The 14,124-nt window shown below is 40.6% G+C and overlaps 1 protein-coding gene across 4 annotated transcripts in view; it reads right to left on the reverse strand.

Moving 5' to 3' along the window:
- RASA3 (RAS p21 protein activator 3) overlaps nucleotides 1-14,124 on the reverse strand; it is a 134,423-nt gene that overhangs the window by 74,263 nt on the left and 46,036 nt on the right. For all 4 annotated transcript variants that reach the window (XM_049834083.1, XM_049834086.1, XM_049834085.1 and 1 more), the window contains exon 3: nucleotides 8,930-9,033. In XM_049834083.1, the coding sequence (XP_049690040.1) occupies nucleotides 8,930-9,033 (104 nt within the window). The remainder of the gene's footprint in view (nucleotides 1-8,929; nucleotides 9,034-14,124) is intronic.

Consider the following 14,124-nt stretch of genomic DNA (forward strand, 5'->3'; position numbering starts at 1 on the left):
CATCAAGGATGGCAACATAACCCAGATGGGTCTGACTGCACTGTCAGAACAAAATTGCAGCAAAGTGTTTGGAGGCAATGGTACTTGCCTCCAGCTCCGAGAGGGTTAACATGGTGGTACAACTGTTTTCATTAGGAAACTGTTTGAACAGCACTGTTTGCTCTGCACACAACAAGTCTTATTAATGAGTGAAACTTATTGACTGGACTGGCTAGAATCCAAGGTTTTTCACTGCATACCAAATATCTACTAGGAAAAAAAAGGGGGGCGGAAGGGAGAGTAAAAAAACAGGACCTACGCTTTGGCTCGTCTAAACATATACAGAGGTGTACCACTGATCGGGCAGATTGTTTGATCTGCTCCATTAAACAATTCTCTGTGTACGGGAGTGCCCTGCACAATTTCTGTTCATAACTCTTTGCCAGCACCGGCCATGTCCATACGCTCACCCAAGCCACCCTCCTCCTCCTCATCACCAGGCCTGTGTAAGCCACAGTGCAGGTGCTGAGCGCGGTCAGGTCCTGTCCTCCTCTATACAGTCACTGCTCTGCCACCAGCTGACCTACATCTGACCTGGTTCAAACAACTTCTAGCCTCACCAGAACTAGGTTAAATCTAGGCCAACAATCACAAGCTGTTGGCACCTGTCAATTGACGGGACACTATGCAATAAGGGCCTACAACTCTCCTTGAAGATAAACCTGGCACATGAGGTCAGAAAGGTTTACCATCACTCATTTACAGGACATTTTCCTCTTTATGGCTCTTCAGCATGCTCCCAAACTCGAGCCCATTGTCCTGGGCTCTTTCTCAGGGCTTGGGTGGCTGCCAGGCAGCAGGGAGAGACTCCAAAACTTGCACCTGAGGCACCCAGCCGCTCCTGCTTGTTTACTCAGAGCCGCCCTGGGCTGCAGAGAGACTGGGTCTGGTTAAGCTTTTAGACACTGGATGGGAGGAGGCAGGAAACAGCAGAGCATGCCGAACAGTAAAGGTGTCATTTCAAGCCTTAGTCAAGTCTACATTTTAAGAAGTTAGATTCTCAGCAACAAGACCAGCAACGATGAGGTAAAAAGCATTCTTCTCATCTGAACTGATTTCCTTCCAAAGCCTGACATTCACCAGGACCTCCCGTTTGGGGAGAGCATGGAAACCCCACACACTCCTGCATGTTTTCCACCCATATGGCAGTAATTTCCCTATGTCCTGCAGTTCAGACCAAACAGATCTTCACTAGCACGTTTAAATCCCAAGCCCTGTGCTCAGAACAAAGATGAGACGTGCCCTACCTGACCCCTTTCTTCTGTGAATCTCTCTTTAGGGAAAAGCAATCTACCAACAACCTATTATTTCAAACATGCAGCCAGCTCACAGATGAAGTTACTACCTAGGCCCTGGATAGTCCTAAGGATGCAAATTCCACTTCACGATCCCTGATGTTCAAAGTGATCTAAGAGTCTCCTACCTTCCCCACCCATGCACCCTTGTCCTCGCAGCAGGCTGTACTGAAACTGTTAAGGGATCAAAACTAAAAAAAAACCTGAACAATGAAAATAAACATTCTGGGGGAGGAGAAGGGAAGAAGAAATAAGTTTCAGGGGTCACATGTGGGTGCTGTTGGCATTTTTAACACACAGATCATTTCAACTGACCTGTTCTATGGCTTCCCCACTCAAGAGTCACACAGCTGAAAGACAGAAGACAGTAGAATGCCAATAATTTGGGCACGGAGGCAGAAATCTGCAACAGAGATGGGTAGGGATTTCTGGCTTCACCGCTTCGGAAAGTGCTTGTGGAAGCACGGCGCCCTCAGTGCCTGTCCCTCACGGGAGTTTCAAAAGCTCCTCCCAGGCAAGTCAATGCAGCCCATTAGCTTGTCCCTGGACATGCTTGGGCTTGTCAATTAAGCGTCTAACTCTGTACAAAGACTAACAGACTTGATAATTTGGCTCAGGCATTCTCCATCCAGTCACAACTACCTTCTGTCTGGATTACCTGTTGGTGACAAAAGGATTAGATGCTAGTTTGAGGATTACATCTCGCCTTTTAATACTCATTTGCCACTTTGCAGAGTGCTTACCTCACAGCTGAGATACCTGAATATTTATGTCAGATGCTAGATTAGCAGAAGATATATTCCTTTACCGAAAAAGAAGTCAAGACAGCAACAGGAGTTTGTAATTTTAAAAGGGCAGGAGGCTCTACCTGAAAAGTGATCCAACAGTTATTTTACAGAACCCTAAAAGCAGAGCATTTCAGGAGCTCTGGTATCTTCTCTCTAGGTTATCTTTATCTTGGAATACTTGCATAGTGAAAACCACAGAACTTTGCATATTGCTGCCAAGTGAGCTGAAGCACTATAATGTAATATTTTTAATACAACATCCTCCATTAACACCGACTGCAGTATATTTAATTTATAGCAAAGGGTTAGGTCTGAGTCACATATTAAAAGGCCCCAAATGCCTAATTAATTCAGTCTTCTCTCAGCTCTGAGCAGAGACTACTTTGCCTCCTCTGTGCTGCAGTATTAGGCAGTAAGAGGATCTGGAAGCTAGTTCAGCAGTTGCTTCATGCTAGTATATTAAGTGCACAGACACCATTATCAGTGAATTCATTTAAAATAACTGATATGAAGATGCACAAGGATAGTCACTTTCAATAGCTGAAAAGATGAAGGACAAATCAGAATCGATTTTAATCGACATTTTAGGCTGTGAAAGCCTTATGAAGCTTTAATTACCTTGAAATCTCCAACCAAGAAACACTGCTGCTATTCCAGACTACCTGGAATTTTATAATTATATGTATGAAGGATTATTTGTCAAAGTACAGAAACTTTGCAAGACAAAAAGGGCTAGACCCCTGCCTTGTTCAAGAACCACACAAATTCACTCACCTCTGCCATAACACAGAAAAAGATCGAAACAAGTGATCTCCCTACTTGAAGATTAGAAAGGTAAGGATGAGAATTAGGAGCAACATAAGGCTTCAGAGCCTTAGAAGCAGCAGAATGGCTCCCTCCCAGATCCTGTGCAGTGCACCATGAAGCACACCACTACTAGACCATCTGCTACCATAGGTAAGAATTAGAATACTTCCAGCACAGCAGTGGTGCATCCTACACCACTACTGATGTGTACTATATTCATGAAACCAGTTTTGTTTGGTTTTTGAATAACTAGTCCAAATATATTATCACTTATGAAACCCATTTTTCCCCCTCATGGGATTTATCTTGGATAATAATGCAAAGAATAATAGGCTGTTGATGACATAGCTTCTATCCTTCCAAGAAGCAAGCTGCAGCACTGCATGGACTATCCTCTATCAGGGTAGTTTTGCTGGCCACAATCCTAAAGATCTCACCTGGCTTACACCACAATTTCTATTCTCCCTTCCTGTTAAAAAACAAACAAAACAAAACAAAAAACCCCTACTCAACCACACCTCTGGTATCAATTCTCTGCCACATGCTCTCTGGGCCCTCAAAACGTCCATACATTTGAGAAGGGCAGTATAGCCCATGGCTAGTTGCCACGGGAGAGCAGTCCTAAAATCTAGACTTGCAGTCCCTGTTGTCTGCCTTACAGTAGGCACCAAGACCCTGAGCACGCTGCCTGCACTGAACAACTGCAGAAAATACAGAAAGCCCAGCTCAAACTATAACAGTCAGAGATAAGCTGGGAGGGTGGATCTATGGTGATATTCCAAATACAGATAGCATTAACACGGTCATTTGGTAAGGAGGAGGGTTGCATAAAAGGACAGTCAAGGTTCTAGCACATCACGCGGAGTAGTTTTGTTTGTAATATGTATACTTGTAAGAGGAAAAAGGAAAAATACATATTTTTGAAAGCTCAACTTTGTTTTCCTGCTTTTGTGACCATCTGTTATGTTAAAAGATATTGTGAGTGCATCCTAACAATTTATTCTATGCAGAAAGTATTTATTTTAGGCTTTCTATGCAACCGTAGAGAATCTTCTCAGGATAATTCTAGTTTATAGCTTCTCAAAACTTGTCATTGTGGGACAGAGTCATCCGTTTCCTTTATTTCATTAGTAGCTATATTTATACCATACTGAGTAGCTATTATTCCCATGTCGTCCAACAGCACATCACGGAAACAGTAAACCAAGTTGTGACTGCTGCCTAAGCCACAGTCGCGGTAGGAGAAGCAGAGGAATGCAATTTTCTATTAAAATCCTGATTTCTGCTTCACACTGTATTGGAAGATCTTTCCTCCACTTATCTAGCAAGAAACAAAATTTAACAGGGATGATTCTTTTTCAAATTTTCTTTTAAACCAATAAAATAATCAAAAGGTGAGGCTTCAGCTGTATTTGGCAACAGCTAACTAATAACGGTAAACAGTTTGCTTGGATGTTTGGTAATAAATGGTAGCAACTCCGCAGACACACCTCCTCAGCTTTGGAAGTAGTCATTAACAAAGGCATAGTCACCTCAAACAACTTTCAATTCCAGGGTGTTTTCATTCTGTGAAAGTGTCCATGAGCTATGATTTAGTTTCATCTCCTTCAGTCCAGAGTAGCTAAATTTAGCTACCTCCAAAGGCAAATTTGCTTTATTGCCTTACTTTGCTTCAGCTCATCTAGTGTTAAGCAGGAAGACAGTTACAACCTGCCAGGATATAATGGCCACAAGACTAAATTTGTTGCAGAACACACCTAATAACCTCTCTGAGGGTGACCTACAGCAGTTAAGTTATAGTAAATGTAATTAACAGAATCACTCGCTAGTCTTCTCCCTGCTGGCCTTCTGCTCCTTCATTGAAGAGCTTAGGCATTTCACGTGATTTATTCAGTACCATTCCGTCCCCATCAGCACGGCAACCAAGCCTCCCCCTCAGTCAGGAGTACCACAGACTTGGAAAGGAAAGTTCTTACTCCCCAGTGTAGTACAAGGGCCAAGATTGGATTTACTCTTCCCCCTCAGAACTTCACAGGGGGGTGCATTGTGCTCTCTTCATGTTCCTGCTTAACATAGATGTTAGCAAGTCAGTTACAGGCATCTGTTACCAGACCAAATGAACTGCTGCGGTGAAAAAACAAACAAACAAACATCATTTGTGATTAAATAGAAGGTAAATAATCGTATACTTGTCACCTGAAGGGCATATGATATTAACTATTCTCTCAGCACAGTGCTAAATGACTTGGTGTGGCACATTTCCTCTTTAACTGATCTATATGTTCAAGGTCACAGCCTGGCAGCCTAAACTGTTCATTACACACCTAGAAGAATACCAGCTCAGGCCATATCGTGGAGACACTTTTCTTCACTAGATCTAGCTCAGTTAAAGGGTGAGAAAAGCCTTCTGTCCCACTGTATTGGCACAGTTTGCCTCATTTAGTTTTCAGCTTTTTAGAAAAATTGAATATCAAAACATAATCATTAAAGAACATCTATTTACATCTGCCTTATTTAGCAGCACTGCTATCCTAATATTCCTTCTACTGCATCCAGCCAGAGGTATCTTTTTCCCATTACTACTGGAAAGGTACCAACTGACAGTTTTTCAAGTTAATCCCCCCTCCTAATGTCTTTCTCATTGTAACAACTAGATGGAAATAGCTATCCTACGTATTATTGTTCCATGAAATTGGTCTACTACTCCTATTTGATCATTTGGAAACAAACAAGTGAATCTAATTTTAAATGGAATTTACCATTACTTTCAGTAGTACATTTCCTACTCATCTCAACATACTATAATAATCAGTATGTAAATTCTAGCCAGTAACAGTCAAGACACAATATCAATTAAACACCTCAAGACTAGTTTACTGCCACAGTAATTGTGTATTTGCCACATTTTATCTAAAAAAGACAAATCGTCTTTCAGATCCAGAGCTCTGCATTTTCTTCATTTATATTTGCATTTCATCCGACATCCAAGATTCTTCCAAGACACAGTTGTTGAACAGTTCTATCTGTTTAGCTAACAAATTCCCAGATGACTTCGCAAATTATGATTAGGAAAATGCAAATGTAATAAACAAACATGCAAACTCAAAGATATCTTTATCTGCACAATCCTCCCATCCTGTATGTCAAAATACTACAGTATGTTCCAAAACATATCTGCTACACATGTGTTCCAGTTTCTGAAATTTGTTTGGTTCTCCTCGGAAGTTTCTGTCAGAGGTTTCAGGGGTTTCTTATTTTTCATTTTCTTGCCCCCACTCCTTCCGCTTTTGGTGGCTTGAGCATTCTCATCTGTCACACATTGAGTTGCATTTCGGATGTTAAAGAACTTGCCATCACAAAACTTGTACTTCATATTTGAATAAATAAAAGCATGCCTACTCTGAGCTCCAGTCACCTTGGAAATCAATATTGTAACACCAAGAGAAAGTTCTGGCAATACTAAATAGTGATGCAAAAGGAACTCTGCTAGCCAACCGATTTAAAAAAGTAGTTATTTGCCAAATTCTCACCATTTTGACACACATGCACTCTGTTCTCTCTCTGTCTCAAAACCCCCACCAAACCAGCCAAACAATCAATGCAAACAGAGGTCTTAAACATACCAGGTCACACAGGAAACCCAGGCAAATTCACAAGCTCAGTAACATCTGAGCTTAAAATTAATCTCTCTGGATGGAAGACACAACCCCCAACTCCCTTCTCTGAGAAAGTTCATTGCTGGATAAGCACGGGAAACCACATTTTCTTCAGCAGAAGTGTCTCATGATGACATAATATAACAAGCGATCTCTGTAATGCAAACAAAGGGCCCCTATTTGCAGAATTTGGCGCTTCAGCAGAAAAGAGCTTATTCTAGCACTGCTCTGACCAAACCTTTTCAGTAGGGACCTCTTCCAAACCTCCCTTGCTCAAGCCTCTTCAAGGAAAGGTCTCTTAAGACTGAGATGAAGATACACATAGAGCAACTATTCCTTTTAAATATTACAGAATTTGTTCCAATGAAAGAGTTCCCTTTCTTAAAAAAACTCCACTGTTTAGCTTTGCTGATGATGATTCCTGTTCAGTAGGAACTACTGAAAATAACCACATGCAGTTACTCCAGAGCACTGTTCTCTTTCCAGAACATTTTCCTATTACTAGCAGAACTTAAGAGTTAGTATCAAAGTGACAGGAATTCTGGATTTTTTTCTTCTCTCCATTGCTATTTACCACACTTCCACATCTTTGAAATCCTCTTCCAAATATGCCTGTGATAAGGAGGGAGGGGAACAAAGCGAGGAAGAGGGGACAAAACTCAGACTACAACAGCTAATATGCACTGTAAAATCTTGATGTAGACAGGTAACACTGGAGGTTTTGACTTTTAGTGCTACATCAGTGTAGTAACACACCAGACTACCCACCCAGGGATTCTGCAAAGCATACAGAAGTCAACATTGCCTTCACTCCTGAAGGATTAATGAAAAATAGAAACCTGATCAATCATTCAAGCATCCAAACAAAAGTCTCTTTACATCTTCTGCCAGTCCTTCTTTTTCACAAACTGCTCCCAGTACCTTTAAGACAAGATTACTCCAGCAGCTCCTGAAGAATTCCCTTCCAATGTCAGAGCTTGATTATTAAAACAGGAACTTAGGAAACATAGAGAAAAGGAAATAATTTGCACTTCTCTATCTGCAATCTCATGGGTCTGGCTCGTGTTAAGTGTTCAGAGACCCTTGCTCCAAAAGAGGGAGCAGAGCCCTGAGCAAGAAAAATTCCAGTCCATGGCCTGTTCATGGGTCACTGCAGCTGCAGAAAACCAATGACACACAGGAGATCAGATAAGGCAATTTCAACAATGAAAAACTCATCAGTTGAAAGAAAGAAGGTATTACTTTTGCGTGACAAGGGAAAACTAGAGATTAAAGAGACCAAAAAGCTTTCCAAAAGCTCACTGAAAAAATCAGAAACTGACCCCCTCCTCCAAGGATGCTAGATTGCTAGATGCTATACACACATGAGCTCAGTTAGGGACATAAAAAGAATGACAACCCAGTTTCCTAGCTCATATGTAAAACAGTTATTAAAGAAAAAGCTAGTGACTGCATGATAAAAAAGTGTAATGTAAAGATACATAGGAACAGATCTGCACCACCACACCATGCACTTTAACATAATGCACTTTACAGCATTATACAAACTGTTGCTCAACATCAGACAACTTCCTCATGACAAGCTCTGTCAAGACATATACACCTCATTGATAGCTATAGTCGTGTTTTACTGGAATTAGAAAAATGGTAGTCATATACAACTTATTTCAAAAATAAGAGATGAAAAACTGAAAAAAATCCAAACAGTTAAAACGGCTTAAAGTGGAAAGTGTTCCCCCAATAACAGCTAGGCTTTTAGAAGATTTTTATCCCTGAAGAGATAAATAGTGTCATACAATTTGCTGCAGGTGAAATACATAGCAAATAATATCTGGAAAAGCAGAGGTCTTACAGAGCTATTCTGTAGGCAACCGCTTGCTCTGATATTCTCTATAAAATTCTGTCATCATTGTACTGTGGGTAACTACGACCAGTAGCTATTACTCTGCATGTCATTATGGTAGTCATAGTTTAACAATACTGCATGCAGGTAAGTATAATGAGTCCTGGAAAACTGCAAGACTAAAGGCCTTGCATTTTGAAAAAAAATGCAGTAACAAATGATATTGCCAACATTTAGGCAATAAAGCATTGTTTATTTCAGTTAAACTGCAATCCGCATTTACTATCATTAACGGACAGCATTTATTTCCCATCCTCTTTTATAATATGTAATACTGAAGACGTTTTTGTCACTTGATAAAAAAATGACAATACTGAGCAGTACTTACCACTGTCATCGTCAGTCCTATCAAGACCCCAACTCATAAGACTACATACAATCTAACAGTTAAAATCCAAGAGAAGTAAGCTGTAAAAAAACCAATAATTTATGAACACATACCTATGATGGAATCCCTTCGAAAAACATCTCTGTCAAAAATATAAAATGACAGATGGCGAAAGGTCCGAGGAATTTCACAGTAAAAGTCTTCTCCATAGAAGGGGCTGGGTAAACAAAAAAAACATACACATAAACACACACACACACACACAGAAAAAAAAGAAATTAGTGTTGGTATCCCGGAGGAGCCAGCGTGTTTATACTTCATACCCAGACTATCACTCTGGACTCTGATGGTCTTTCCTGCCCATGAACATGAACCTTCAAGCACTGTTCCACTTTGACTCTTCCCAACTAGCTTAAATACCCACAGAACAAGATTTCTTAATGTTCAAAACGAACAGATACTTCTTTTTACCTGGAAAACAAGCGTCCCTAAACAAAGAAGGCAGAGACCACATTATCTGTTTTACATATCCTTGAAGGGTGGCGGGAGGCCCCTGCTGCCATACTATGCTTACAACAGACCATTATGACAGAGATCACAAAATCATACTCATGAAACATAAGCAAAATACAGCATGGTTCATGGCACATCTATATATATATATATTCATATTCATTTCTTTTTTAAAAGGAGTTAGTTCATTTAAAATAAAATGCCTACAGCCATTGTCTCTTTTCTCATCCCCTGCAAAGTTTCTTATTTAAAGTCAGATTCAGTCAACTGATGGTAACTAAGCCTTGGAGCTGGCACGATGCATGTTACCTGATAACACTGCATATCTGTCTATTTTTGCTTACTGGAATTGTACAGAATCCGTTCTTCTGCAGTAAGACCAGATTTTAAAAAAATAAATACTATCTCAGCATGAAAAGCTCTAGAGACTTAAGGGGCTTTCTTTGGATCCTACCAATTTAAATGGGAAACAACAACAAAAAAACCCAAACTTCAGATACCTAATAGCAACTCTTTCTGTTTCTCTCTATCCAATTATATGGTTAAGGATTTACTCCTAAGAACTATAAGCATATATCAACATTATTTATTCATTCACACGTCTACCATTTTTACACAGACTTTTCATTCCAAGTCACTCATGCTTCAGTAGATCTAAATGAGTGGATGCAACTTGAGTCATATGGACAAATACAGCAAGCATTGCAGATGTAGACTTAAAAATAAATCTAATTCCAACAGGCCAAAAGCCAGGAAGTTTTTTTTTCTTCCCCTTTTATACACAGACCTCCTTATTGTCTTGGCTAAGCATAAAAATGGGAGACAGAATTGTGCTGTAGTTTTAATCATTATTAAAGGCTTTTTATGTTAGAAAATTAGGTATCCAAAAATTATTAATAGTTCCTTGCATTAACTTCAAATTTTTCAGCATTTTGTCAGGAGAGGTCATTCTCTTGGCTTCTTTCAGGATATTTTACATCACCATACACTTTTGCATGTATTTCTGCCTACAGTAAAAATACACTCCTCCAGAATTGCCACATTCCCTCAAGAGCCAGCTGACAAGTCTCACTCAAGACACACAGGCACTGCGAATTAGCTAACCACTCTGTGTTTGAAGGGAATATGCCACATTAATTTCATGAAGTCCAGAGACATCGCTCAATATTCAGTGAGAACATTACTTAAGTCGCTACTCCACCAGCCACATGGAAGAAAACATACTGGATAAACAACAAAGCCCAAGGCATGCCCACAGGTTAAACTTCCACCACTGAAATGGTTTCCCATTCCTTGAAATAAATGCATCCAGCCGTAAGTTATGGCAACCAACGTGAGCCCCACTCAGTCATCCCTACTGAAGGCAGGGGAGAAAAATCTGACGCATCTGCGGTTGTGTCCTTTTTACCCATTCTGTTCTGAGAGATTTTATTTGGAATCAAGAATTCAGCAGCCACTGCTTCAGACACAAAATACATGAGTTCTTTGGTACAAAAAGCTTCTACCAGACTGGGAACTATCTGACTGTCCCAGTAGCCATGCTTCTGCTGGCAGCCTTGAGGGCCTCATTCTGTGCACATCATTTGGTGCAAGTTTTCACGCACAGGCTTAACCCAAGGGGGCTACACAAATACTTAAACATTGCCTAAATATCTAGTGTATTATACATGCAAAACACTTCTATCATTCAGAGCCCTAATACTCTGTTCAGCCATAAAATTGTCCTTTCTGCTGGAAGAACATGACAGATGAATTTACTCACTAATGACCTTAGAATGAAATGATACTTAATGAACTGTGGATTATATACCCAATCCTCTATCAAGAATAGAAGGGAAACTTCAGTATACTGGAAGTCTAAAGGCAATGTAAATTATACTTAGCATTCTTTAATTCAGCTTAGCTGATTCCGAGGGAAGTAGCAGGGAAGAGACAACTGGGGTCTTTGGCAAGTCCCCCACTAATGTGGGTCATTAATGACGGTCGGGGCAGAATAAGATCACACTACAGCAAAACAAACACGACGTTCAGAAAAGCAGAGTGGACAACAGGAAGCATCTAGTCCAAGACATGGTATCAGAGACTGATTAACAGAAGAAATGCTACGAAGGCCGACTTAGCCATGCAGGGACCACATCTGGACACTACTTTTAGGCACAAGGCTTATTAGCCTGCGCGCCTGCTGGCTGATAGTCTTCAAAGGATACATTATTCGTGGCCGCTGTCGACAGAAGAGAAGCTTTGCTCTGCTCTTGGTCTTCCCCCCTCCAAGATCTTGTACCCCTTGCAGATTCATAACCCCTCAGTCAGGTAAACACCCTTGAGGTGCACTGCGTTCTTAAATAAATAAGCAAGCATATTTCCAATATAAGTGCATTCACTCTACACCAGATAATCAGCCAATGAAGTTTTAACTGTAAGGATACACATTGTGATAAATCCGATAACCCCCTGCCCCAATCTTGGGTAGCTCTGCAGAAACAGTATCTTCTTTCTGAAGGAATCACAAGTAACCACACAAATGCTTCCAGCTTCCACTTAAATGCGTGCTTTTCCTCCATGTTATCTCTTCAGAACAGTACTCGCTTTGTCTCCCACCCAGACCTGAAGAGCAAGAGGTCGCAGCAGTCAAACTCCATGATTTATTTCCCAAGCTAACTTATCTTGAGCGTGAGCCCCAGGGCTCCAGAATGGTTTTTCCAAAAGAACAGCTAAATCCCTCCCTCAGCGTACCCTCTCTCCCAAAAGCCAGAATTAGTCTGATGGGGCTTCAGCGAGTACTTTTATTTTGACATAGCAATTAATAAAAAGCAGCAGCATCTGTCTACACAACCCTCAGGAGCCTGACAAGATCCTCCAAAACAAATACTAGAACTAGCCCAGCTGAAAACTTGGGAATCTTTCAGAATCAAGTGAGTTCAGATTCAACTTCCAGGTTTTGAGTTAAGCTTTCCTTGTAGATTAACCAACCCTACGGTCAGGAGAAATTTTAATCACTCAGAGGAGCAGAAATAATGAGGGTCCCCTCCCCAACCTTGCAGCATAGGCTGCACATCAGTATGGTGACAATGGAAAAGCACAGACAAGACCAGTGTTGTCATTATTTCAGTTTCCTCTGACTTCAAACAAGTGACAGAATATAAGTGCTGAGAGCAGGACCATGCAAGCACAGAAACAGCAGACCTCTACTGTAAATGCAATTCAGCTCCTTCAAGCTGAATACAAAAGCATCTGCAAACCCAGCCTCTTGACTAAAGACTACTAAGTTTAGAACAGTTTTACTAACATCTTTTTAGTTTTGATATCACAGCGATGAGAAGAGTAGCAGTGCAGACATCAGCTACTCTTTAGTTATGAAACAGGGCTTGTTCCTAAGTCACAGTCTCTTGTGACTCTCCTGTTCTCCCGACAGGATTAGAAATTACAGAGAAAGACCTGTACCAATTTTTAAATCCTTGCTCCAAAATTTCAGGCACACAAGGGCCTGACTCTGTAGCCTTCTACTCCACATACCCTCGCTTCACATCCCTTTCTCATCTTTTCCAGTACATACCCATCACCTTGCCATGCTCTACCTCAGCAATCCTCTTCTCTGGAAGCCTGGGGCTCTCTTAATGCACAGCTTCTATACAGCCCCTACCACTGACACATACACTAATCAGGACACTTTCCCTAGGGTGCTTCCACAACTCACATGAAAGACACAAACACACACAAAAAAAAAAGTCAAGTAAAAGCACAGAGAATAGTGCAATGGATTTGAGTCTTCAGGTATACCCTCCCCTCACCAAAAACTTGCTTGTTCTAAATACTCACAGGAGCAGGAATACCAGGAAATCAAACCCAAAAATTTCCCTCCAGGTACTGTTTCACTCACATACAGCTATCTAGCTTAGAGCCCTTCCCATTTCAAGGTATCTATTTTTGAATCTCTTCTAATGTGTGTTTTGGCAATGGATATTTTCAGGAGGAGACCGGGAAGGAGAGAAACAAATCACTGTGTAGATCAAGTGGAATGAAAGCAAATAAGGAAGAGAATCCTCATTTCAAACATGATGAATGGGAACTTCTTCCCCTAAGAAAAGGTTCAAAATTTGTTTCTTCTCACATGTTTTACTCAACTCCAGAGGCATACTTGCAACTTTAATTCCACACCTTCAGATATCTACTGAAATCATCACAAATAACATTAAATAGAGAGGAAGAGACTTTATAAAACAAATCTCAGTGCAGAAATATTTCTGCAGCTTCAGGCTGCATTGCAAAACCTTGTGCTTGTTTCTCAATACTTAGGATTCGCTAAAGCAGTTTTGTTTTTGTTTTGGCACCAGTACTTCAGTGGATGAAGCGAAAGAGTTGCATGATGAATAATAATGAAACCCCTCAAACCAGAATTCTTTGTGTATGGATTTTTTTTTTAAACTGCTTTTGTGACTGAAAGTAAGGACTATTAACATGCCACAGACAACAGAACATCCTCTGACTATTTTAAAATGTTTAGAAATACTGGATTCATCCTGCTGCATGAACTGAAGACCAGAGTTCACATTGCCATGTGAGCGGGAAGCAAAATCAGTCTGTACAAAGGAGTACACTTGCTTGTTTCTACTACTAAGCTTTTTCTACTACTTGGCTAATACATTTTATACTGTGCTTTGCAGCGTATGTAAAGGGAACGGGATAGAGAAGAGAAGGTTTATTCAAAGCAGATACAGCAACCCAAGTAAAATCCGAATACACTTCAGTCCCCTACTAGATACAGAGCTACAAGACAACAGGCAAGTAAGACAGGCTC

Source organism: Accipiter gentilis, chromosome 31 (assembly GCF_929443795.1).
Source record: "Accipiter gentilis chromosome 31, bAccGen1.1, whole genome shotgun sequence".
Lineage (NCBI taxonomy): Eukaryota > Metazoa > Chordata > Aves > Accipitriformes > Accipitridae > Astur > Astur gentilis.